Source organism: Pantherophis guttatus, chromosome 2 (genome assembly GCF_059756535.1).
Source record: "Pantherophis guttatus breed Tessera chromosome 2, ASM5975653v1, whole genome shotgun sequence".
In the NCBI taxonomy this organism is placed as follows: domain Eukaryota; kingdom Metazoa; phylum Chordata; class Lepidosauria; order Squamata; family Colubridae; genus Pantherophis; species Pantherophis guttatus.
Genome location: NC_142064.1, coordinates 186,603,828 through 186,630,715, shown reverse-complemented (window position 1 = coordinate 186,630,715; position 26,888 = coordinate 186,603,828). Strand labels below are relative to the sequence as shown.

General features: G+C 38.2%; 1 protein-coding gene across 2 annotated transcripts in view; it reads left to right on the top strand.

Moving 5' to 3' along the window:
- The window catches only part of LOC117657019 (uncharacterized), a 119,100-nt gene that overhangs the window by 30,785 nt on the left and 61,427 nt on the right, over positions 1 to 26,888 (top strand). For both annotated transcript variants that reach the window (XR_015732552.1, XM_034405194.2), the window contains exons 13-19: positions 1,484 to 1,596; positions 3,409 to 3,521; positions 12,538 to 12,750; positions 15,213 to 15,356; positions 15,862 to 16,022; positions 24,011 to 24,123; positions 25,879 to 26,000. Coding sequence is in view for 1 of the 2 variants with exons in the window: in XM_034405194.2 (XP_034261085.2) it covers positions 1,484 to 1,596; positions 3,409 to 3,521; positions 12,538 to 12,750; positions 15,213 to 15,356; positions 15,862 to 16,022; positions 24,011 to 24,123; positions 25,879 to 26,000 (979 nt within the window). In the remaining variant the exon portion in view is untranslated. The remainder of the gene's footprint in view (positions 1 to 1,483; positions 1,597 to 3,408; positions 3,522 to 12,537; positions 12,751 to 15,212; positions 15,357 to 15,861; positions 16,023 to 24,010; positions 24,124 to 25,878; positions 26,001 to 26,888) is intronic.

Genomic DNA, 26,888 nt, shown 5'->3' with positions numbered 1-26,888 from the left:
TTGGCTCATATATAAGTGGTTGTCCACTAGGACTACAAGATCTCTCTCACAGTTTTTTTTTTTAATTTGATTTATATGCCACCCTTCTCCGGAAACTCAGGACGGCTTACAATGCGTTAAGCAATAGCCTTCATACTTTCGTATATTTTTACAAAGTCATCTTATTGCCCCCACAAACTGGGTCCTCAATTTACCTACCTTAGAAAGGATGGAACGCTGAGTCAACCTTGAGCCTGGCAAGATTCGAACTTACTAATTGCAGACAGCTGGAGTTAAATTACAATGCATTAGTCTGCTGAGCTATCCAGGCCAGCTAGATTCCTTGAATTCCTTTTACTCTCTTGATGATATATCAATAGCACTTTTTTAAAAAAATTGATTTATATGCCGCCTTTCTCCGGAGACTCAGGGCGGCTTACAGTGCGTTAAGCAATAGCCTTCATACTTTTGTATATTTTATACAAAGTCAGCTTATTGCCCCCACAAACTGGGTCTTCAATTTACCTACCTTAGAAAGGATGGAAGGCTGAGTCAACCTTGAGCTGGCAAGATTCGAACTTACTTTAATTGCAGACAGCTGGTGTTAAATTACAGTGCTTTTAGTCTGCAGAGCTAGACTTATATACCACTTCATAGTGCTTTACAGCCCTCTCTAAGCAGCTTACAGAGTCAGCATATTGCCTCCAACAATCTGGGTCCTCATTTTACCGACCTCGGAAGGATGGAAGGCTGAGTCAACCTTGAGCCTGATGAGATTCGATCGCCAAACTACTGGCAGCCAGTAATCAGCAGAAGTAGCCTGTAGTACTGCATTCTAACCACTGCGCCACCGCGGCTCTTATCTTACTATATGATATATAATTTTGTTCGTTCTTTAATCCATGTGCAGGTCTTTCTATCTTGTCTTGTAATGCCAAGCATGTATCTTTCCTTGCTCCCCCTATGCCTGAAGAGGAAAGTTTTTGATAGTGTGTGCTACCTGCTCTAACATATCCCAGTGAAACCTCACAATCAATACAAAAGCTAAATTGATTTATATTTATATAAATATATTTATATTTATATTTATTCATATGCAGGAGGTAATAATCTATCAAGAGCAGTCCTGCTACTGCTCAGGAATGGCTTCACCTTGGAGTTTAGTCTTATCATCTCCCTACTTTTAGGAAGTGGCTAAAAACTGAATTGTAGGGTATTTTCTTGATTTAATATATGGCATTATGTTAATTATTTTGTAATTTACATTTCTAATTCATCATAGATACTTTAATCACATGTTGCACATTTTGTAAGCCATTGGGAATCATTTAATTGTAGCAGGTTATAAGTTCAATAAATTCTTCCATAAATCAAAAGTGACTTTTTTGACTTATATGGGCTAAATTTCATTTTTTCATTCTAACCTTTTCCATCATCAATTCTAGGTAACTCATGAAATCTCAAGTAAAGCACTGTTACAAATGATTCTTATTTTTTTTTAAAGACATGGCTTGATGCTATGTTGGAAAAGGGGAGCTGGATTGGTTTGCGACAGAAGGAATTTAAATGGGAATTCATTCATAAGGTTGGAACAGTTCCTTTGTCAAGTTATACCTGGTAAGCAGTCAATGCCAGCTGTTATATTTCATTCTCTTTCTCTCACATCTAACAAACAGATTAAAAGAAAGGAATGAACTTTATAAATAAACTCATTTTTTTACAGCATAAAGTAAGATAGAATAGCCATAATAGAAAACATATATCAGGTCTTTAAAAATATATTTACATTTGTTCAATAATAATTCATTAAACAACCGCCCTAGATATTTTCTTGGTTTTGTGACTCCACTATGCAGTAGATTTTTGTTCTAGTTGTACTTGTTGCTGCTACTTGAAAGGCAACGAAATTAAGAAATTGAAAGTTACATAGTTGCAACAATTTAAAAAAAGAAAGGAAGAAAGAATATTCACTGGAAAATCAAAATAGAAACAGATTATGATGTAAATGTCTATGGAGATTCTCAGTCATCCAGGTCAAGGTTGTCCCAAAGGTCTCTTTTTCAGGAGGCAACTGGACTTTCTTATTTTTCTTTGAAGACTTTTTGCTTGTCATCCAAGAAGCTTCTTCAGTTCTGACTGGATGGTGGGGAATGGAAGGATTTATATTCCTTGCAGACATCTGGTCATTTGCATTCTTTTAGAGGGTCATTGAGACTACTTGGAGGTTTATCTATATCCTCAGGATTGCCTGAGTAGTGCAAATGGGTGTGGCTGCAGAATGTTCTCTGTGTTGTCTGTGTTGTCTGCATCTCAAATAGAAGCACAAATGGTTCCTGTAGTCTTCAATTTTTCTGGAAATCTGTTCATACTCCATTGGGATGAATACTCTTTGAATGGTGTGGGAGTATGAAGGGATTTGAGATGCAGAAAACACAGACTCATACCCAACAGCCTGCACTTGTCTTCAACAGTGAAGGGACACAGGGTTCCATACCCATTTGCACTACTCAGGTGACCCTGAGGACATAGATAAACCTCCAAGTCGCCACAACAACCCTCTAAAAGAATTCAAATGACCAGCTATCTGCAAAGATTATAAATTCTTCCGTTCCCCACCATCCAGTCAGAGCTGAAGAAGCGTCTTGGATGAGAAGCAAAACCTCTTCAAAGAAAAAACAAGAAAGTCCGATTGCTTCCTGATAAAAGCATCTTTGGAATTGTATGAACTATTATTTATTTGTTTAAATCATATCTTTTGAAGAAGCCAGAAACATGTCAGGCTCATTGTTTTCTTTGAAGTTGGAACATTATTGAATTTTACAGAAGTATAAAATAGAAAGAACTAGGGAAAAATATTTTAAAGGGGGGGGGGGTAAGGAAGAAGCAAAATTGGGGTGAAGATCAAAGGAGCAAAAGGTATAGAAAAAAGTAATTTCCCATAAACTAATGAATAACCATTAAAATATATGGTGACATCTATAAAACAAAAGAACTCTTAAATATTTCTGGTTTTATGATTTTCTGAAGCCTAAGAAGACTTCCTTCTGTTTGTCTTAATCATTTGTTCACTGATGCTTAAAAGAGTCGTATATAACTGACAGGGAAACCTTTATCTTTACTTTTTGTTTAAAAGTGCTTCTGTATCCAGTTTTGGCAAAGGAGCTTGCCTGTCTTTTCTGGCATTTTGCTGTCAGGCAGTAGCTTTGTGCTTATCCTAGAGGAATTTGCTGCTTGTTTTAAATTAGAAATTAAGGTGCATCATGGCTTCCCCCCCCCTCAGAATATCATGTTTGGCTGTATATGATCAGGAAAGGAGAAATTAGCTTGCTAAATTCATAATGAAATCTATGCATTTCCTTTCTAATTTTATAAATCTGGACTCTCAAAAAGGTTTATTAACTATGGTTTTCATTACACCGCTATAACTAGGCTTTGGGATTTCCCTTCAACGAAAAATAGATGTGCTATGATGATGAAAGGAAGAGGCCTTCAAGCATTGCAATGTACTGAACAGCATTCCTACATATGTAAAATACAAATAGGTATGTAGAAACATAATGTAAACTATAAGGTTTAAAGGTGGAGATTTTAAACATCCTCTTCCAGAATCCTCTAATTCCTCTGACCACCATCTTCTGCCCCTTGGAGTAGCAATTCTCACTATTACATCTTCTAAGAGGCACTTCACCTGGCTCTCTTCTCCTAATCCTGATGCATGAGAGAGGACTCCTATAACCTGAGTTACTTTCTATTAATTACAAAGTAAAAATGACAAAAGTTGTGCCATTTGCTGGCCACAGAGCTTTGGCATGGTCAATTAGGTGTCATTCTTTCACCCTTTAGTGACAGACCAGTTTTACAAGAGATAAACAAAATGGGAATCTAAATAGAAAAGAAAACAGTAAAGAAGATAAAGAGGAAAAAATCTAACTTAATTTCATGTAAGTGAAATGGAAATACCCAAGGTTAAGAGAAAAAAAATAACTTCCAGAGCTAAAAGACAAACAGAAAATGTGAAATGTAAAACAATATAATGCTTCGCCAGACTACAAGATAGTGTCTGCAATCACTTGATCTAAGATTCAGATTATGTTATTAGGATATGAATTAATGTAAAAACAATGTCATGTCTTCCTGATTAGCCTGGAAAATAGATGGCTAGGATTCCATACAACTTATGTTGTATAGAGAAAAATACTGGTGGTCCTCCACTTACAACAGTTCACTTAGTGGCCATTCAAAGTTACAATATCACTGAAAAAACTGATATATGACCGTTACAGCATCCCCAATGGTCATGTGATCAAAATTCAGATGCTTGGTAACCGACTCATATTTATGATGATCACAGTTTCCCTGGAGCCATGTGATCACAGTTTCTCTTTCGTGACCTTCTGACAAGCAAAGTCAATGGGGGAGCCAGATTCACTTAACAATCATGTTATTATTTTAACAACTGCAGTGGTGTATGGTGTATAGTTTATTGAATAGCCCGAAGGCCTTTTCAAACAAAACAGAAAAGAAAAGGGAAAAAGGGAAAACGGTTACAAAAATAGCAATTTAAAAATATATGATAGATGACGTTAAAATTTTACAATATCAATTTTCAATAGCCAAGACTAGATAACCCAAATAGGATAGCTCCTCTCTAACTGAGCTCATCTTCCTTACAATCGATAAAATGTTTTTTGATATAACTGGCTCGTATTGCTGTCATTTTTTTAAGATATCGAGTGATCGCTCTTACCAGGGGAGGAGAGTCAGCCCTCAACAGAAATGCTAGTTTTTGGCTTATATTCCAGTGGGGAAATTTATTTATAATTGGGGACAGATATTGTTTTCTTACTTCTTGATAGAGACTACATTCGAATATTATATGTGCCGTGTCCTCCACGACGTTTACCCCACATATGCATATTCTTTTGTCATACGGGATTTTCCGATAACGGCCGAATCTAACGTTTGTATCTAGAAGTTCGAATCTAAACTTAACAAATAACTGTCTCTCCACTGATGGCATTTCTAAATGTAAATACTTTTCCAGAGTGAAAGTTGTTTTAACTGCTGTCAGCAGCTTAAGGGAATGATTAGTTGAAAGGGTTGCCATGTCCATTTGCCCATGTATATCTTTAATCCGTTGTTTAACTTGGTTCAGTGTGTCACACAACGGGAACCCTACGCCATATCGGTTCAATATTTCTGACAGCCGGGTTAGCCAGGAATACCTTTGAGGATTTGAAATCTGCTGTTCCTCTAGACATATTTTGGGGAGTCTGCTGGCATCCATCTGGGTCATTTTTAGCCAGTAGGCTACCGCCCTAGTGATTGTATAGGTGTACAGTGAGAAATGTCCCAATTCAGCTCTGACGGCTGCAGCTGAAGTGGAATTGTTTACCCCAAGCATCCTCCTTAACAAATTATTTTGAGTTCTCTCTAATATGGGGGCCTCTGTAAGACCCCAAATTTCAGCACCATAGAGCATGATCGGGACAAGTTTAGCCTGAAAGACTTTACGAAGAGGTAAGATGGAGGTTGGTTGGATTCGTTTACTTAATTTGGATACAAGGCTTGCTCCTGCTCTGACCTTTTGAGAAAGGTGTTGATGGTGCGGAGTCCAACCTCCTGCACTGGAAAAAACAATTCCAAGATAAGTATATTGGGTAACTTGCTCAATTTTTGTGTCTTTAATCTGCCAATTGTGCTTTTTATTCTTATTGCCAAAGACTAAAACTTTTGATTTAGCTACATTTATAGTCAAGTGGCTTGCAGTACAGTAACGTGTGAGCTTGTCAAGAAGTCTCTTCATTCCTATTTGGGTTCTAGAAAACAACACTAAGTCATCGGCATACATTAATACGTTAATAAATCTAGAGGCTATTTGGGGGCTGTGCGTCAGAAGATCATCCAGCTGTGCTGGGATATCATTTATATAAAGGTTAAAAAGAGTAGGGCCCAGCAGGCAGCCCTGCCTCACTCCTCTAGTTGTCGGTATGCTTTTTGTTGAGGCCCCATTTGCTGCATATCTGACTCTAATTGCCGTATTAGTATAGAGAATCCTGATCAACAAAATAAGTCTGGGGTCCATCCCCATAACTTGTAGTTTCCTCCACAAGTGGTTCCTATCTATAGAATCAAAAGCAGCAGTAAGGTCAATAAAGGCAGTATACAGCTTTTTCCCCTGGGTCTTGTATTTATTAATTAAGTGGGAAAGGACAAAACAATTGTCTATGGTAGACCTACCTGATCTAAAACCTGCCTGCTCATTTGCCAGAATTTCCTTATCCAAGCACCAGTCCTCTATTTTATTTAGGAGATGTTTCGTATACATTTTTGAAATTATATTAAGAAGACTGATGGGTCGGTAGTTGGATGGGGCAGCTCTGTCACCTTTCTTAAAAATTGGAAAAACTATAGCTAACCTCCACCCTTCAGGGATTATCCCTACTTTATCGATATAAGTAAACAGTGCTACCAGCACCGGTACCCAAAAATCAATGTTGGACCTAAAGAGTTCAGGAGGCAACAAGTCCTCTCCAGGGGCCTTCCCGGCTTTTAAGGATTGAATTATATGCTTAACTTCGGTAGGGGTAACTGGTGTCCATTCCGGACATTTCCTTAATTCTTGCTGGAGGATATCCAATTGCAAGACATTTGTTGTATTGTTATCATCAAATAAAGCAAGATAGTGCTTCTCCCATTTTACTGCTGATATATCAGTGTCCATAAATGGGGAACGTTGTTTTAATATACCGGCTATCTTATGCCAAAAGATCGTAGGGAATTGGGATTTTGCTGCCATTTCTACCTCTTTCCACATCCTGGTGTTATAGCTACTTTTCTTGTTTTTCAGTAGGGATTTGTATGCTCTCCTGAGTTGAACCATGTTTGAATAATCACCATCCTGTCTGGATCGGTTAACTTTCTTAACTGCGGCTCTTAGATTTGACCTCAAGTTATGGCAATCATCATCAAACCACTTTCTAGAGATCCCATCTACTTTTCTATCGTTCTGGATCATTAAGTTCCTAAGAGTAGAAGTTAGCTCTGTATAAGCTGGCATTGGGGTGTTGTCTCCGGGCTTAGATTGGGAGATTTCCCTTGCTAGGTGTCTGGCTTCGTCTGAGCCCAAATAAGTGGTGACAGATTTGACATCAAGTCTGTGCCAATATAGCCTTTTATAGTTATAAACCCGGGCGTTTGCTAAGGTGTCAATTTCCTCTCTTGAATGAGGCCTAACTTCTGAAGAGAGTGAAACCAGAGCCGTGATGGGAAAGTGGTCACTTTCCTCTCTAAATATAGCTCTTACTTCTGAAAAATGGTGTACTAAACTGAGGAAGTGCAGATATAATCGATAGAGGTTGAGGTTTTGTTGGACGAGAAAGTATAGGGATATATATAGCCATCACTCGAGCCACTAAGTACTTGCATATCATTCATAAACAGCAGGGAAATTAACCTCTGGGCATATTTATTGGTCCTCTTGTCCATTGAGGACCAAGTGAACTCATTATATAAGTAACCAGTTGGTACCAGGCCTCGGTTAGCATAGCTCTTCATTGAGGGACCTAGTCTTGCATTAGTATCTCCAGCTAATATAATTTTTGCTTGGGGAAAGCGTCCCTTTAAGGTAGCTAATACTGAATCTAATTCATCCCACATGAATCTAATTCAATCCCTTCCTAAAAGGTGGAATGAAAATGGAGCGATATATACATTAATTAAGATTAAGTCCATCCCCCTGAATGTACATCTAATAGGCAGAATATATTGGAATTGAGGATCTAAAGAAATTTCTTCACCCTTCCATCCCGTATCCCTTTTGACCAACGTGGTTAAGCCCCCAATTGCCCTCCCTCTTAAATTGACTTTGCCTGCCGGTTTATGCCATGAGGCAAAACCCGGTAAACTGATCTGTGGATCATTAGTAGTCAGCCAGGTTTCTTGAAGGAGGATGAGATGATGTGTTGAAATCAATTTTATAAAATCCATCCGGTTTGCAATGCCTTTCCAGCCCGCTATATTCCAGGACAGGAGGGAAAGGCTAGGGATATAAGATACCCTAGTTGTTGGCCATTTGTTGTTTAGTCAGTCACCCCGAGGCACTACTCCTTGTGTCTCTTCCTCCACCCTTCTGGTGGGGGGGTCCGGAATTACTACCACCGCCTTCTCTGGAGTGCCAAAGGAGTCAAAAGTGGCCTCTGTTTGTTGCGGAAGTACCTCCTCCGTTCTTAAGGAAGATGAGACAGGTGAGGGCAGTTGCACTGTTGGGGGAGGGTGAACTTCTGCCGCTACGTTCATGGTCTTTGTTTCTTTGAAAAGACTTTTGCCTTCCCTTCTATCCCGCTGGACGGACTTAACGACTTTAGGCCTTGTCTGCACATGCTTTCCCCGTTCTTCCGACTTGGATAGCCTTCTCGTTGAACTACACGCTTGTGCTAGCGAAGATCTTAATAAATCAAATTCAATTAACATCGACCTTTGCTCCTTTGGAGACAAGGAGACAAATTCGCTGATTATAGCATCCTCTGGTTTGTCGGTGCTTGCCTTCATATGTGGGACCTCCCTGATCTGACCTGCCTCCATAGTTTCTCCGGATTCTGGAGGAAAGACCCTGGAGGTAGCAGCGTGGTTCTTGGGTACCATTTTTGATGTTTGGTTAAGTCCTTGTAAAAGCGGTTTAATGGGCCCACTTGAGAAGACTCTTGTAGGAATGACTTCAAATCTGAGCAGGGATCCTTTTCTTTTCATTACAGCGTTCGGTATAGTATTGCTGTCAAAATGGAGTATTAGTCGGACACAATTGCTATGCTGGGGAAGTTTTTCATATCTGAGTAGATCTATTAATAAAGGATCAGATTTCAATAGCTGTGCAAGTGAGAGGGTTATCCTTTCCTTTGAAGTCCATCGTCCTCTATTGCATGGGATTTTCCTTATCCTTAAAGCGATTTGTTTCTTTAACAACAACCTTCTTCCTTGATGAGGGTTAGCATCAGTACTTGCAATGCTTTGTTGTTTGGGTTGAGGTCTTACACCCTCCCACTCTCTCCGCGCCTCAGGACGGTGTGCAATCTCACCCTCCTTAGCTGCAGAGTGAGGGCCATTTAAGAATTGGAAGATCCTCTCGATGTCTCTTTTGATCGATGTCAGTAAGTCATATATTGAATCTACTGTGTGCGCAGTTAACATACTCTGAGTACAGACCATCTCTCTGAGGTCTGAATATGTCGGAACTTCTTTTAAGCAGCTAGGAGTAGGAGAGGGGATAGAGCTTGAAAAATCACTCATTCTAGCAGGGGAGTTTGAATCTGAAATCCGGGAAGAAAACTCCCCTTCTGTATCTCCCCCTCCCAATGATACAGTCGACAGAGACAAAGTTCGAAGTTCAGATTGGGGTTCTGGATTACACCTCTCCATAAAGTCATCCAATTTAAGCTGTTTAAGAGGCTTGGAGTAATTAAGTTCCGTCATAGATTTTGGGGAGAGAGAGCAAGCTCTCTGCCTCTTACTTTTCTTTCCCATTCTGGTAGATAGTTGATCCAGTATCTCCCAGCGAAATTAAATATCGCAACAATTTATCCTCCCTCAGCAATCGTAGTTAAGGTAGGCCTTAATGATGGTCTCAGCCGAGGCACCACAGAGGTAAAAACCAATCTCCTTTCCAAACAACGGCTTGTCTTTTACTCCCACTTCTTTGCTATCATCTATTTTCAGAATTGTTTAAATTATTTCACAAGGGAAATATGTGGGAGAAAGAGACTAAAAAGCTGATAGAGTTTCATTAAAAGCAGGCCTACCGGGAGTGTCTGCAGCCAGCCAGTTCCTTACTGTACTCGTTCCAAAAACAAACAGCTCAAAATCCCCTCCGAGGTTAGGGGCCTCCACTGAGGTTTGTCAACAAGTCCGGTAATCCGAATTTCAGGCCTTGCAAGGAGAAGTCACAGGAGTAGCCTAAGCCAGGAATGCAGGTTGTAGTGTTGTTAAAATATGTCTAAAACAAACAGTAGCCACACTATATGTGCTTTGTAAAAGTCCAGTATAAATAAAAATAGATTAAAAATGAATTAAAAATATAAAAATACTTTAAAAACGTTAAAAAAGAAAAACCTAATTTGGTTTTGGGAGAGCTCCTTACAGCCGTTGCTCACCTCCCTCTCTTCAACTCCAACAACTGCAGTGATTCACTTAACAACTGTGGCAGGAAAGTTCATTAAACGGGGCAAAATTCACTTAACAAATGTCTCACTTAACAATAGAAATTTTGGGCTCCGTTGTGGTCGTAAGTTGAGGAACTGTGTAAGCAATATAATTAAAATACTTTAAAAAATGACTGGGGCAGTCCCTTTCTTTATTCAATCTATTTCTTAGCATTATAAAGAAAAATTGGAGGAGGGGATGTTGTGTGCATCTGTTCTAGCTCCTGAAGGAAACATGGAATACAAATTTATCAAATACTCTTTACCTATTTAGATGGAAATAACAGTGCTTTGAAATCAACTATGCCATGTTCCTACCTTGTTTTCCTGGGGATATCAGTGGTTTATCACAGCTATTAGGGAGTTGGGTATTGCAACTGAGACATAATAACTTCTTCCTCCATTTATTCTGGAGTTCTGCTTACCCATTTAAGAATGATGTCTCCTGAAGAAAGAGTCTTTGGGACAGATCTGCATTTTGCTTACAAACAGAAGCACGTGTCTTTAAAAACATCAATAAGGGTATGTCAGAGCCTGCTGGCTGCGACTACATTCATAGCAAGTAGTGGTGGGTTGCCTCCGGTTCGGACTGGTTCACAAGAACCGGTAGTAAAACTGGCGGGAGGCTCCGCCCACTAACCCGGACGTCGTCATAGGTGATTTGCGCATGCGCAGAAGAGTGCGTGCAGGCGTGATATGAACCAGTAGTAAAGGTAAGTAGAACCCAAGCCTGATAGCAAGGTACTATTGAGAAGTTTACTATTCATGTGTACCATTTAAGGAAAGACCATGAAATGTGAGCATTCTTATTTGACTATTAAAGTATTATGTTTCCTATTCCTTTTTTACAGTTGCAAGTCTGAAACTGTTTATACTTTTTAGAGATTTGCTGATCTCTGAGTCCGTATTGTAGAATTATACTTTGGTCCAGTGAAGCATCATTGGGGAAATAATTGCTACTGTACTAGATCAAGTGTTTCCATTATTAATGTATATTACATTTTATGCCATAAGTTGTCTTGACCTTGTTGCTGTCTTTGCTGGTCTTTCTCTTGTTTTGTCCCTAAATTTGTTGAAGGAAGCATCCAAATTCTATAGAGCATATTTGAAGAGATTACAGATACACAGAGAGGGAAAGGAAGTTGTTCTTGTAGCAGACATCTTTCCCTGAAGATATCTGGGAACTTGGAACTGATTTTATTACTATCTGGATTTTAATAATTTCACTACATATTTAAAAGCTTCATTTAATTTAATAAGAAAGAAAACATATGTAGCAGTCCAGGGGTAGGTTCTACTTAACTTTACTACTGGTTCGCAACAGGGCCACGCGCGCACGCTTGCTTTGCTTGCGTGCGTTCTTCTGCGCAAGCGCAGAAGCATTTTCATGACCTCAGGGTCAGTGGGTGGAGCCTACCGCCAGTTTTACTACCGGTTCTTGTGAACCGGTCCAAACCGGGGGCAACCCACCACTGTAGCATTCTCAGATTGAAGTAATTATTGGGAAAGAAATGAAAAGTCAGTCAGCAAAGGGGTACGAGTCAAACTGGAAAAAAGGGGTGTATAAATGTAATAAAGCAACAAGAAGGCTTTATGATAGGATTGTCGTTAGACAGTTTTGCTTACTTGATGTAAAGAACACTTCAATTTTCTGAATCAGAATATTACCTAAGTAAATGGGATAATACTTAGAATCAGTATTAGGCATCATAATAATTGATTTAATACACATCTGAAGGATGATATGTTTTTCCTGTTTTCATCAGATCTGGTCCCTCAGTTTAACTAGCAACTAATTTTTTAAAAAAGTTTCATAGCCTTTCAAAGACTAATATATATCAATCTGTAACTGATGATAGACAATCAGTTGAAACTGATTGAGAGAGAACCAGTTTGGTCTAGTGGTTAAGGCACCAAGCTAGAAAACAAGAAGTTGTGAGTTCTAGTCCTCTCATAGCCTTGAAAGCCATCTGGGAGAACCTACTCACTCCTAGTCACACTGTTTCAGCCAAATTCACCTCACAGGGTTGTTATTGTTGTGAAGAAAATAGGAAGAAGGTGTGTTGCCTATATTCTCTGTCTTGAGTTAAAAATAATAAAGGCAGGATATAAACAAACAAACAAACAAACACTATATACTGTATGCTTTCATGAATAATCTGAACTTGATCAATGACAAATGTGTTAAGTATTTGATACGCTATAGAATATTTTGGGTTATTTTGCTACACAAAATTATTATGGTTATTTATCTGGGAAATGTAAATGAGTAGACTTAGTTTCCTTTATGCTTAGTGTATAATTCATGTTACATTTACATTCCATAATCTTGTTAACAGCTTTTATTTTTTATTTCAAAAAAAAGGTGCTCTTACTAAATGTTTTACTGAGTACCCTGGGAAAATAATGCTGAGTCCTTATGGTCTGGCTGAATATCAAGAACTTGAAGATGCAAGATACCATTGTATAATAAATGTGAATTGTACTGGAATAAGTAGCTGGCCACGTGAACATTTTCCTGTCACAGGAACAGAAATGGTGGAGGCTTCAGATAATCACGTAGTTTACTTAAAAACAAGTAAGGATCCATTCTATTTTTTCAGATATTGGGGGTACAACATTGCATTTAATAGACTTATTTGTGAACTGGGGAATAAAAAAGCAGATTTCTGAAACTTAAAATATTGTCATACAATAAGCATCAAAATTAAATTTGAATATCTTACAAAATGTTAGGTAGGGTCACAAATAAAATGATTAAAAATGGGCCAGATTCAGTTTTTATATGTGATTATAGTATATGACTATGCTTAGGTATAGAAAATTCAAAATTATTAAATTGGAGGTGAAGCATCAAAGCTTGGTCTGTTACTTTTAGTAAATATTCCCTTCCTATAGATAAGCTCATCTATTAACTCTGTAAAACAGCAAGGGAACAAATAGACTTCAGAAGCATTAAACTCACTCACAAAGACTGAATTGCATATACAGAACATATATTAGGACACAGAGGTAAAATGTTCCCTGACTACAGTCACTGTAAGAATTTGCTGTGATTCATTTCACTTTGGTCTGAAAAATCCAAAATAAAAGACATCTGTTGTGACGTAGGCCCAAGTAGGTATTATCAGATGCAATCAGTTCTTGGTTTACTTTGGCAACCTTCTTGGCAAAAATTCAGAAGCAGAAGACGCCGACAAAAAATAAATGTAGCAAGACAAGAAACAAATCTATCAACGTTGTTTTCTGTCAAAGAGCCCAAGAGCTGTTGCTGGTCTTTTTTTAAAGCCTTATGGGAGGGGCCAATCATCTCTTGGCCTTACTCCCGAGTCGTCCTTTTTGCTTTAGCTGCTCTTGCCTTCTGGCAGCTCTTCTCATGCACGCCTCTCTGCTGTCCGCCTCTGGAGGCTCTGGAGTCCGCACATCACTCCCAGATGGCCCTGGCCCCATCTCTGCCTCTGACGCAGAGCCCTCATCTGGGCCTTCCCCAGCCTCCAGGACTGGCCCATGTTCTTCCTCAGCCTCCTCACTGTCTGATTCTGCTGCCAGCTCCGCAGGCTGCTGACAGACCACAACAACATGTGACCAATCATTGGCCATCGAACACATAGATATTGGGCGAGATTGCTATCTTGCTAAATTACTAAATAAATGAAATAATTGGCCAAATATAGGCAACATTACTACAATATTTATTTGTACATTACCCAGAGTCTATGAAGGAAATGGGTGTTCCTAAATATGAATAATAAAGTTAAATTAAAAAAATATTTTTAAGAACTTGGAAGAATTTTCTGTTTGTCAATAGTTTTTTAACAGCCGTATGTATGCACGGAGATGGGATGAGATTATATTCTGCATATCAATCTATTATTCTGATATTTGTATAAACATTTAGTATGCCTATGAATGCAGGTAGGGAAATGAGTAGCTTTTCTAGCCACCCCAGTAAAGGCATTCCCAAATAGTTGTGGAAATCAGTAGCAAAAATGCCTCCTGTCCTACTGGAGAAGATAATGAGTGAATTAAAATAAAGGAAACTTAATAAATGTAGCTTAAAGATTTAGGATTATCCAAAGAAAAATGCCAGTGGATGTGATAGGTGGAGGAGGCAATGGTTTTATATATCAGCCCTGTAATTATGATGATGAAATTCAGCAGCAATATTACAATTTTTGGCAACATCCTGTCCTTAAATTTAAAAAGGAATTAAAAATTATAGTTTTACCCATTGCAAGAATATTGTTTCTGTATTCCCTATAGCCAGAAGAGGAGAATATGTAAGGGATGCACATAATGTCTGAAAATTTTTTTTCATCCCTACAGAAGAGAATAAAAACTGCAGCTAGGATATGTAAGAGATTTGTCACCACCTTTATTTACATTGTTAAGACATTTGTAATGATTTTCTGTCTTTCCTAGATTTTTAATTTATGGTATTGATTCATACTTTCTATTTTGGTGTTGAATGTTGAGTGTCAGTTGACTAGGATTATTTATCACAAAGGAAACTCGAGTTTCATTATTTTTACTTTAAGATGTTGTTTGAAAAAAGAAAGTCCAGTTGCCTTTTGAAAAAGCATCTTTGCGGCAACAATGACCTGGATGACTGAGAATCTCCATAAACTAAGATTACTTATTTACAGTTCAATTTTGCATTGTCTCTAAAAAGTGATGAGAATCAAAACATCTAATTCCTGACCATATTTAGGTTGTTAAATGAGGAGCGCCTGTACATATTCATATGGACAAATATATTTTGAAATATCAACATATAATGGATTAAAAATTGTGGGTGTGGATGCTTCTAAATGGATTTGAAACAAGCATTTGATCTCGCATTCAGCACTTCCCTGCTATTCATTACAGCAGTATTACTTTGTAAAGTTTCTGCAAGAGCTTGAAAAAAATATTACTGCCTAATACTCAGTTTTGTATACGGTATAACTGAATTGTATTAGCGAATTGATTTTTAAAGACCATTACATGGTTTTGTCAGGCTTATGTGAAAACCTGAATTTTTTATTGTCTCAATTTTAGGTTGCAAAGTAGGACGTTATGGATATGCATGTGAAGAAGAATGTACAGAATGCAGAAATTCCTCACTTTGTAACATGATAACTGGCTTTTGTGATGAGAATACCACCTGCGTAGATAAGAACTCTCTAGAGAGTTGTTCCGGGTGTAAGGTTTTTTTTTTAACTAAGTCATTAGGATAATATAAGCTATTAATTAATTTTCTGAGTGAAATGGCTCAGGAATATTTCTGAGTGCTTCCCTGTTTATGGTACCTTCTTAACAACAGCAGTAATATTATTATGGTATATTCTGATACACATTTTGTTTTATAGTGGTTTAGCCACTATATATATCTACTAAAGTCCACAAAGTAATGCTTACATCATCCAAGCAAAAAAGCATTGGATTTTTTAAATTGCAAGTGTGTTTTTGAACGAAGAGAAAAGTTCCTGGGTTTGCCTATAAACAAATATTAAATTCTCCTTCATTGTCTGTTTATCTGTTAACTATTGTCTAATACTATTTGGGGGGGAGGGAATAATATATATAGAGTGAATGGTGTGAAATTTCAAGCTTTATAATAAAAAAATGAATGAATGATGTTAATGATATAACTAATTACTCGTTTTATATCAGGATTAAATTACCTATTATGTATTTATTTTTAAAGCCTCTATCAGTGAGAGATGCCCAGATATGACTAAATGGCGCTACTGGAATAGATACTGTTATTATTTTGTAAGTTCTTTTGATACATGGGAACAGGCAAATTCTTCCTGCAGTCGGTTTAGAGCTTCTGAACTTCTATGGATTGAAGACGAAGATGATTTGGTAGGATTATTACTAAATATTCTTTCTGATGAATTTTTAAAATTATTTTAATGTTATGCTCCAAATACACAATTGTTTTCAGAAGAATACCTTGAAGGATTTGGTTCATATTCTACTGAAGTTAAGAACTATAGCAAGAATTTAAATGAATTAACAGTTTTTAAATACTAGTCATGGGTAGTACTCATGTGGTATATCAGCAAACACATGCTTTCTTCCATATATTTAAAAAATGTATTGGTTTTAATCTGGAACCTGAAAGACAAAAAAGTAACAAATTAAAATAATTAGAAGAAATAGACTCCAATGGAAATTAACCCAAAGTGGAACCAATAAAGAAAGGGGAGGAAAGAAAGTGCATGTTGAAACAACAAATCACAGTATAGATATTGATCAGACTTTCTATAACTTTGATAAAAAGCTATATCATATGTAGGAAATGAACATTTGTTCCATCCAGAACTTTAGATCAAAGGTATACTAATATTTCTATCAGATGCAAATTCAGTTATTCTTATTTAATTTATTAATAGTATTATTAATTTTCTTTATCATTTTATCCATTTCTCTTAATGCTGTATTAGCAGCTTTATGAACCATAAACTAAAACAGCACTAATGCAGAACAAGACCAGATTATATGAGTCTGTGTTCTCTTCAAAATATTACATTTCCAACATATCAAAGTGGAAACCCCACCTTTTCCATATAGTTAAGAGACAAGGGAGGAAACTGACCAATAAACACAAAAAATAAAGATTTGTTGAAGTAATAGCATCTTGAGATGATACCACATTTATATAGTATTAGCCGATTTGTTTGTGAAAACAATGTTCCAACTTGTTCCATGTTGCCTTTAAATTCCCTAAAGCTATCTAATTACAGTTTTTTAGCTATAGAAATTAAGTGTAGATTTGGAAACCTCCAAAGCATTTTCTAGTTTAACTGGAAGCCCACATTGTTAAGTTACAATATGTTTCATCACTTTAGGCAACTGAACTATTTTTGAAATATTAAAAAAGTTAAAAAGTTGATTAATTCCAATCTTTTCCCATAAACTCCAAAAGAAAAATATACCAGCAATTTGAGGGCTAGGACTATATGTATTTGAGGGTATGCTGTAGTGGCAAGTGAGCATTACTATGTAGGTGTTTTCTGCCTTGCTCCATGACAAAATCCCTCCCTGAGCTCCTAGACTTGACTGCATAGCTCAAGGTGGTGTTGCCACAGCAGAATCTCAACCTCCATGCCCTTGGTAGAGAGTTTGGGTAAAATTCATAAACTCAGGCCAATTTTTAAAATGTAGTTATAATTGTACTTGGCCTAACTTACATGAACACTAACACATTAGATCTAGCCTTGATCTTGAAGCAATACTCTGAACTTGTTAAATTAGTCTCCTCATTCCTCCAAGTGCTACTCCAAGCCTCTTTCATTGTTACATGGCAGTGTTCCTAGGTGGAACAAGTGAAAAACAATGAGGGTGCCTTTCAAAATATATGATCTCTGCAGGATCACTCAAGACACAGAATAGAATAACAGAAATACAGCATGGGAGTGGACCTTGGATACTTTCTAATCCAATCCCCTGCTCAAGCAGGAGACCCTACACCATTTCAACAAGTGGTTTTCCGATCTCTTCTTAATCATTCCAGTTGCCTCACTAAAGCAAGAAAGTTCATACGGTTTATCAGGTAGAAACACGTAGAAACATTTTTCAGGCAAATGATCACTTTAGTAATAATGTTAATGACTTCATTTCATGTTGTGCAAGAAAAGGCATTGGTAAACCACTCCTGTATCTTTCCAAAAAAAGAAACCCTATGGATAGACAAAATAAAATGACAAATGATACAGTGCTCCTAGACTGTATGACACTCAACATGCTACTGAGAAAGAATGGAAGATCTTTCAATGCACTAATGGTATTTATGATGTGGCTAGTTGAAAACCTTTCACATATGTAGTTGCTGATGTTGTCATGCAGGAAAAGAAAATTCAGAGTATTATACCGGCACATGGCAAATAAGAAGCATGAAAATTGGAAATCAATTACACATCAACATCTTAGTATCAGCAAATTGAAATGGACTGGAATTTATATGAAAAAGCATCATTTTATTTACTAAGATCACATACAAAAGATGGAGTGGTGCTGCTGAAGGACATAGCAAGGACAGTACTATGAGCCTTGGTAGCGCAGTGGTTAGAGTGCAGTACTGCAGGCTACTTCTGCTGACTGTCGGCTACCTGCAATTTCAAATCCCACCAGGCTCAAGGTTGACTCAGCCTTCCATCCTTCCGAGGTGGGTAAAATGACGACCCACATTGTTGGGGGCAATATGCTGACTCTAAACTGCTTAAAAGGGCTTTAAAGCACCTTTCTAAGGTATAAAAGTCTAAGTGCTATTGCTATTGCTACTTGAGTATAGTACAATCAGTGACTTTCTGGGCAACCTTTTAATATTATGTTAATTACCATTGATGCAGAAGAAGAGATTGATGAGTTTTATTATCAACTGTAGTCTGAAATCAACAGAACCTGCAAGACAAGCAGGAATAAACATGAACTTTATTAGATGAAGTACAGATAAATTAGACTGGTTATATTGTTAGTACAAGATAGTGAAACACTAGTTCAATTATAACAGCAGAAACATGGCCATAGACTGACTGAAATAGAACACAAACAGTTCATGGGCAAGTTCCAAGTCAAGTTAAAATGGAAGAAGAAAGCCAGCCATTTCCCATAGTATAATTTTGAGCTCCACCATTTTTGTGAAGAACTTCAGGAATTTTTGAAGTCTTCTAAATCTCTTTAGATTTAGTGGTACCTGGCTCAATAGAAGTGTGAGAAGGATCTTGGAATCCTAGCAGACAATCACTTAAATATGAGCCAGCAGTGTGCTGCACCTGCCAAAAAATCTAACACATTTTAGACTGCATTAACAGAGAGATAGAATCAAGATCACGTGAAGCGTTTGTACCACTTTATAATGCCTTGGTAAGGTCACACTTGCAATATTGCATCCAGTTTTGGTCACCCCAATAAAAAAAGTCACCCTCTGCATTCTAGAAAGAATGCAGAGAAGATATTTAAGGTACAAGAGGCTAAAACAGTGCCCTACGAAGAACAGATGCAGGAATTGGGTGTGCCTAGTTTAATGAAAAAAAAGGCATAAGGGTGACAGGATAGCAGTGTCCCAATATCTAAGGGTATGCCACAAAGAAGAGTGGTCAACCTATCCTCCAAAGCACCCGGAGGCAAAACAAGAAGCAATGGATGGAAACTAATCAAGGAGAGAAGCAACTTGGAATTAAAGAGAAAGTTCCTAACAGTGAGAACAATTAACCAGTGGAACAGCTTGCCTTCAGAAGTTGTAAGTGTTTCATCACTGGAGGTTTTTAAGAAGAGTCTGGACAGCCATTTGTTTGAAATTGTACATGGTCTTTTGCTTGAGCAGGGGGTGGGACTAGAAGTTCTCCAAGGTCCCTTCCAGCTATATTCTGATTGATTGATTGAAAAAGTGGGGGTGGGGGGAGAAAAGTACGGTAAACTAATGGACTCTTGGAAGAGCTTGTTCCACCTAGTAAAAATAATAAATATGAACAGTTTTTTCTTTTTGATACCAGCTGAGCAAAGCTGTCTACAGTTTCTAGGTCAGAGAATTTCTTAATGCTGGAATCTAGAGATAAATTTTAAAGCTGGATAAAGAAAATACGTTTTCATTTCTTTGGCTTTGCTGCTAAACGTTCCTCACTTAAGGTGTTTTACTGAACTATCTGAAGGGGTAGTATATACCTTCAGGTAAGTCTTGAGTCCTGGTGACTGCCAGGACAAATCCCTACAGTTCAGTTGGAAAACATTTGTCATTCATCCTGAAGAGGTTGAAAGAGAGCAACTGGTTCAAAGTTGCCCAGCGTTTTGTGCAACGGTAGAACCAAAGCTCACAGATTTCCTGTCTTTAGTTAAATGTCTTTAACCACTACACTACCATGACTGTCAAGAGGGATAGAATGAAGAAAATCATCTTTCTTATTTCAAAGATGATTATTTGATTGTATGGACAGGTATTGTCAAACCTTAGCGGTCACATAGATACTCATCATGACAATCTGCCCCAAATCTGCTCTTTCAAAGGTACACTCATTGCCACCATAACTGAATCTATCCACCTTATAGTTAACCTTCCTCTTCTCTTCACCTTTCCCAACATTAGATCTTGTTTATATAGTTAGGTTTTTGCATATGTCCAAGTAGGATAATTTGAGACTGATCATTTGTGCCTCCAATGAGAATTCTGGGTTGATTGTTCAACAATACATGTGTTTGTTTTCATGTCTATCCGTGGTATTCTCCGAAGTCTCAAATTTCAAAAATGTCAATTCTGTTCCTATCATGGTTGATCCTAAAAGGTAGAAGCTATCCACCACTTTAGTATCTTCATTGTTGATTCCGACAATGGTTAGTTTGGTCTTTTTAATATTTAATTTTAATCCCATTTTTTCCACCCTGCTCCTCAACTTTTATTATTAGACCTTGAAGATCCTTTGCATTTTCAAGTATCAGGACAGTGTGTGTCTTCCTCCAATTTTAGAAGCACAATTATTTTCTTTCAATTCAGTTTCTCTTAATATATGCATTCAGCATATATGGTATTTTTCCGTCTATAAAATGCCCCCATGTATAAGCGCCCCCCCCCCCACTTCTCTTACTCAAAATTCAGAAATGCCACCGCATTTAGGTGCCGGTAGATGCTGACCTTCCCTCCGGTGGGCCTGGTGCCCAGATGCCCTTGCTTCCCCCAAGCATTTCTTTGTCTACCTGATTTCCAGCTCCGTCACGTTTCTCTGTCATGTTTCTCGCCATCGTGTGCAGGGAAACAAGTTTGTGGGTCTAAAAAAAAAAGTTCAATCAATCAATTCCAAGTTCACGAGATCTTTTTTTTTCGTGAGAAGTTGGAATTGATTGATTGAACTTTTTTTTTAGTCCCACAAAATTGTTTCCCTGCAGATGACAGCAAGAAATGCAATGGAGAAATGTGACAGAGCTGAAAAACAGGTAGGCAAAGAAATGCTTGGGGGAAGCGCGTGGCATCTGGGTGGTGGTGGTGGGGCAAGCTTTGTGGTGCAATGCTGGGTTGCAATGGGGAAACAGGGTGGCTGGAGCAAGAGAAGTTGGGTTTACTCCCGTACACTTGGGGGCTGCTGCTTCCAGACCCGCTCGCCCCTTCCTTCCTTCCTTCCCTCCTTTGCTGCCAACCATCAGTCCATTTGGGTCCTTTGTGTGTGGGTGTCTGCCAGAAGGATTTGCCTTGTCGCCACCTTGCGAGCCCTGTTGGTCCCTGCCCAGCTTCTTCACCAGTGTGGCTGATGGGGAGCCAAGATCTGGCTGCCTGAGAAATCTTTTCCGAAATCAGACCAGTTTTTGGAGTGCAGGGACTGTGGCAGTGGTGAAATCCAAATTTTTTTACTACCGGTTCTGTGGGCGTGGCTTGGTGGGTGTGGTGTGGCTTGGTGAGCATGGCAGGGGAAGAATACTGCAAAATCCCCATTCCCTCCCCACTCCTGGGGGAAGGAAATTGCAAAATCTCCATTCCCTCCCCACTCTGGGGCCACCCAGAGGTGGTATTTGCAGATTTTCTGAACTACTCAAAATTTTCGCTACCAGTTCTCTGAACTGCTCAAAATTTCCACTACCGGTTCTCCAGAACCTGTCAGAACCTGCTGGATTTCATCCTTGGACTGCGGGTTACCAGTGGGCATAGAGAGAAGCAGCTCTCTGTTGGTGGTGCTCACTACGGGACCTGGAGGCTGCAGTGAGGGATGGGGATTGGAGAGCTGTACACATGTGGAGAGATTGCTGCAGGTCAACTCCCCCCATGGGTGAGGTCTGTGCTTTTAGGACTGTTGCTATGGGGCTGATTTGGCTGTCTCCGAAAACAGCAAGGGGCGAGTTCAATGACTTATTTGGAGTGATCAAGTTGCTTTCAAGACCGCCACCGTTTTTACAGAAAGGCCCTTCCCTCCTCCCCTGACATCTAAAGCAGACAGTTAGGTGGGAGTAGCTCCAATTTATGCAACTGTAATCTATGAAACTTGTTCTTGGCGATTTCCCTGCCCCATTTTGGTCGCTGTGTGATATGTTCCAAATGGCCATATAAAATCTGTAATACCAACAGAAGAAAATACCGGTAACTATAACCCTGTTACAGGGCATTTGGGTTGTGGTGGGTGGGGTAAGCTCCATGCCATGGTGCTGCACTACAATGGAGAAATGGGAAATGGAGCAGCTGGCATGAGGGAAGGAGGAGGCCACTTTCCCTCTGTCTTCTCCCTGCTCCTCCTTCCCTTATGCTGGCTGCTCCATTTCCTGTTCCTCCATTGCAGCGCAGCACCCAGGATCCACTTTGATAGCGGGGGGGGGGGGTTAATTTAACAACCAGTTTACCCAGGATCAGGTTGGCCATCGTGGGAGACTCATCTGGCATGTACGGCGGAGCTGGAGGATGGGGATGGGCCACGCCTTCTCCTCTTGGCCCCCCTGTGTATAAGATGCTCCTCCATTTTCAAGTAAATATTTTAAAGAAAACATAGCATCTTATACATAGAAAAATACGATAGATTGAATAAATAAGGGAAGAATCTACAATCTTGCCAATCTGGAACTAGTGTGTTTCACCATATATGGCTTCCTGATCTGTACCTAGGTTTCTCACAAGGACAATGGGTTGGTCTGGTATTCTAATTCCTTTGAGGCAGGGGTGAAATGCTCCCGGTTCGGACCGGATCGCCAGAGAACCGGTAGCAAAAATCTCTGCGCCCCCCACCATGCTCAGCTGAGTCGCACGATCATCAGAGGCTTTTTTTTCTTTTAAAAGCATTTTTTCTACAACCTCTTCCGATGAAAAAATGCTTTTAAAAGTAAAAAAAAAAAAGCCTCTGATGATCGCGCGGCTCAGCTGGGATCCTCAGAGGCTTTTCAAAGCATTTTTTTCTGCAACCTCTTGGCCAAAGAGGTGGTAAAAAAATTGCTTTGAAAAGTCTCTGACGATCCCAGCTGAGTTGCCTGATCGGCAGAGAGGCTTTTCAAAGCATTTTTTAAAAAGCCTCTCTGACGATCCCAGCTGAGTTGCCTGATCGCCAGAGGCTTTTCAAAGCATTAGAAAAAATGCTTTGAAAAGTTAAAAAAAAAGATGGCCACGCCCACCCAGTCATATTACTCCCCCCACCAAGCCATGCCTACAGAACCTGTAGTAACACATTTTACATTTCACCCCTGCTTTGAGGACATTCCACAGTTATTATGATTGACACAATCAAGCATATCTAATGAAATATTATCATATGCTATGGTTCTGGGAAACTGGTCCACAACCAGGGTGGGATAGTGTGGTGATTTACTGTAACTTTCATGTTTACATGTATTTTATAAATCAACATTTTTTGTTTATTACAGTACATAGAATCTTTGTAGGAATAAATGAAACGGCATACACTATAAACAGGAACAGGATATTTAAGCACCTATATTTAAGTAATAAGGTTTTTTTTATAGTGATCACTTTGAACAAAAACAATAGAGGAAGAAAAGCAGTGAATTGAAATTAGTGGAATATGGCATGGAAAAAAATGGAGTTTAAGATATTTTTAATGCAAGCCTTGGAGAACATGTATTATGATTTAAAAGGCATATAGCAAGGATGGAAATACAAGTGTCAATCCTCTCTTCTAAATTGTTATATACTGTACATATGGCAATTTTATAAATTTCAACAATTCTAATGAAAATTCTAATTATTTGTTTAAAATAATCCATATTAGCTTTTGTATCAGAGTATTTATTTTGTTTTATGAAAACAGAAAATGTTTCAGCAGAGAAAAAAAGCAAAAAATGATAATCTTCCCAATATTTGCAAAATATCTGTAACTTTAAACATATTTAAAGCTATATCGCTGTTTAATGTTTCATCTTAATTTTAATTGAAGAAATGGTTGAAAATGTTTATCATACAGCCAATATGGGTAGGATTGCAAGAATTAAATCATGATGGAATCTGGGCTTGGTCTCATGAAGATAGTGCACAACATTCATTGAAATGGTACGTATAATGATATTTTACTGTTTCTTAGATATCTGATTATACTCTATAATTGGCATTTCAAACACTGTCTTCAGTCTGGCCACATACTGATGTAAAGTCAAAAGTCAAGCTTGATTCTGAGTTGCTACATGGATACATCCAGATTGTTTTCTTGGCAACAATATGGAAATGATTTGCCATTGATTTCTTATAGGATAGATTTTTCCCTCCACCTGTATAGCATCCAAGTAATAACCAAGTCCTATCCTGCTTAACTTTACAAGATTAGCCAAGGTCAACTAGATACTGTTATCACCAATTGTGATATAGTTTTACATTATATGCTTATAAATAGCCAGAAAAAAGCTCAGCATAGATAAAGTACCTAAAAGTAAGGTGATTCAGATATTTAATATGATCTTAGATTTACAAAATACTTAAAGCAAACCAGCGAAATATTAGGAGAGAAGTAGAGGTAAATTTTGGGAAATTGCAGATATATTCATATATGGAAAGATTTTTTTTCTACACAGGTGATGAAGACTATTAAGATAAAAATCCATTTTCACCTATAATAGCTGAATCTTCACTATGCATCAAAAACATCTCATAAACCACCAACAGATGTTACCACCATATGGCATCACTGTAGCACACAAACCAGCTAAAGCTCTCCAAAACATCATAAGTAAATCAAAAGACCCAGCTGCCCCAGAAGAAAAAAACAGAAGTCATCTACAATATATAGTGTAAGGAATATAACAGTCACTACTGGAGAAACAGGCAGATGACTAGCAGAGTACATCCCTGAACACCAATTAGCAGCCAGAAGATATGATGAAAACTCCTTAATTTCACAACACATGAGTAGACTTAACCATAGTTTCAACAGGGAAACTGAGAATCCTAGGCCAAATCAAGTTCAAAAAGTGCTAGATAATTCATGGAAGCCTAGCACTCAGACAAATCAGCCATCAACAGGCATATAAAGATAAACAACATCTACATAGAGTTTAAAAGAGACAGTCAGAAAGCCCAAAAGGAAACAGACACTTCATGACCAGAAATCAACACCCAAATGAACAGAGGTTAACACCAAGATTAATACTAGATCAACGATCAAGAAGTAAACAGCACCTCAATCAAGGAACTACCGACTCAGACAAATATGCTGACAGCAAACAACAGCCTTTCAAGGAGTCACTAACATTGACAAGGACAAAACATTAGTACATGAAAAGAGCATACCCCACTCCCTCCTAAAATTGATAATGTTACCTATTTTGGTTAAGAAATGTTTGCAAAAAAGCAACCAAGCTTAGAGATCACCAGAATCTCTTTTTACATTTGAATATTGCTTTCGATAATGGCTTAGGCCTAAAAAGAAGTTTACACGAGTAAACCAAATATGTTTTTCCTATCTGTTTCGTTTCCCAATATTCTTGCCAGGTTCCTGTCATGTATATTAAATCCTGTTCTGGATTTTTGTTAGATTTTTGAGTTTGTGATTGTGCTTCATTTTTCACTGTGATTTTTATGGCCATACTTAGTGGGTCAAATGTGTAATTTGGCATTTGGGGCTTAGATACAACTTCTGTTTTATACATAATGGATTGACAGTATTGAAAAAGTCCTTTAGTATTCTGAACGAAGTATGTTAGTTCAGACTCAAGAATCAATAAAACAGAATTCTATTTATTTAGAATAAGTGATTTAAGTATAAATCTGTTCATCCTCACTTCCTTGATGTAATCTTTTACTATTTCTTGATAGGATGAATCTTCACCTAAGCCTTAGGTGGAAAGGATGTGTAGAACTTTCACATGGAGGTGATTTCAGTGCAGATCACTGTTATGAAAAGAAAAAGTCAGCATGCAAAAGACCAGCTGAACGAGGTTTGCAGTTTGTCTTGTTACAGCAGTTTTATGTAGAAAAAATATAGATGAACATATATCTATTTTTATAAAAAAGAAAGAAAGAAAATAAATAAATAAATGGGTTTCATGTTAAGAGATACAACCTTTCCATTTTTTCCCACTCTTTCATCTCTTCTTTTCCCCAGACTTGCTGGGAGTCAGGAAACATATAAAAACAACAACAACAATTTTCTCTTTGAATGTATTTTTTATTGATCACATTTTAACTTATCCATGCTTGATGTTATCTGGGTACTTTATGAAATCAAGCATGGACAAGTTAAAAATATGCATTGTTAAAGACAAAATTGAAAAACACAAACAGAATGCTGGCAAATAAAAGCATTGCATGGTCAATGTTTACAAAAGAATGAGGGAAAAGGGCATAAAGATAAACCTGGCAATGACTTATGACTGGAGCATTGAAAAAAAGAAACGGAAGGTTTGATTTTGATTTCTCAGGGGTAAGGAATTTGTACGAATGCAAATAAGGACAGAGTTGAAAAATTGTCAAATGATTCGAAGTGCAGATTTGCAAAGAGGCAGAAGAAACAATAGCTTATTTACCTGGTTCATGTTAGGACAGGGGTGTCAAACTTGATTTCATTGAGGGCTGCATCAGGATTGTGTTTGACCTTGGGGGGCCGGGGTAGGCATGGCCAAGCTGGCTGTGGCCAGCTTGACGTCACTTAGGTTGGGGTGCCTGTGGAGGCCTGAACGCTCTGCCAGCGAAAACAGACTCCCAAGCTCTGTTTTCAGCTGCAACCGGGGGTGGGTTGCTCCCGTTTGTCCCGGTTTGGGTGAACTAGTAGTGGTGGTGGCAGGAGGCTCCACCCACCCGCCCAGATGTCACCAAAAATGCTCTGC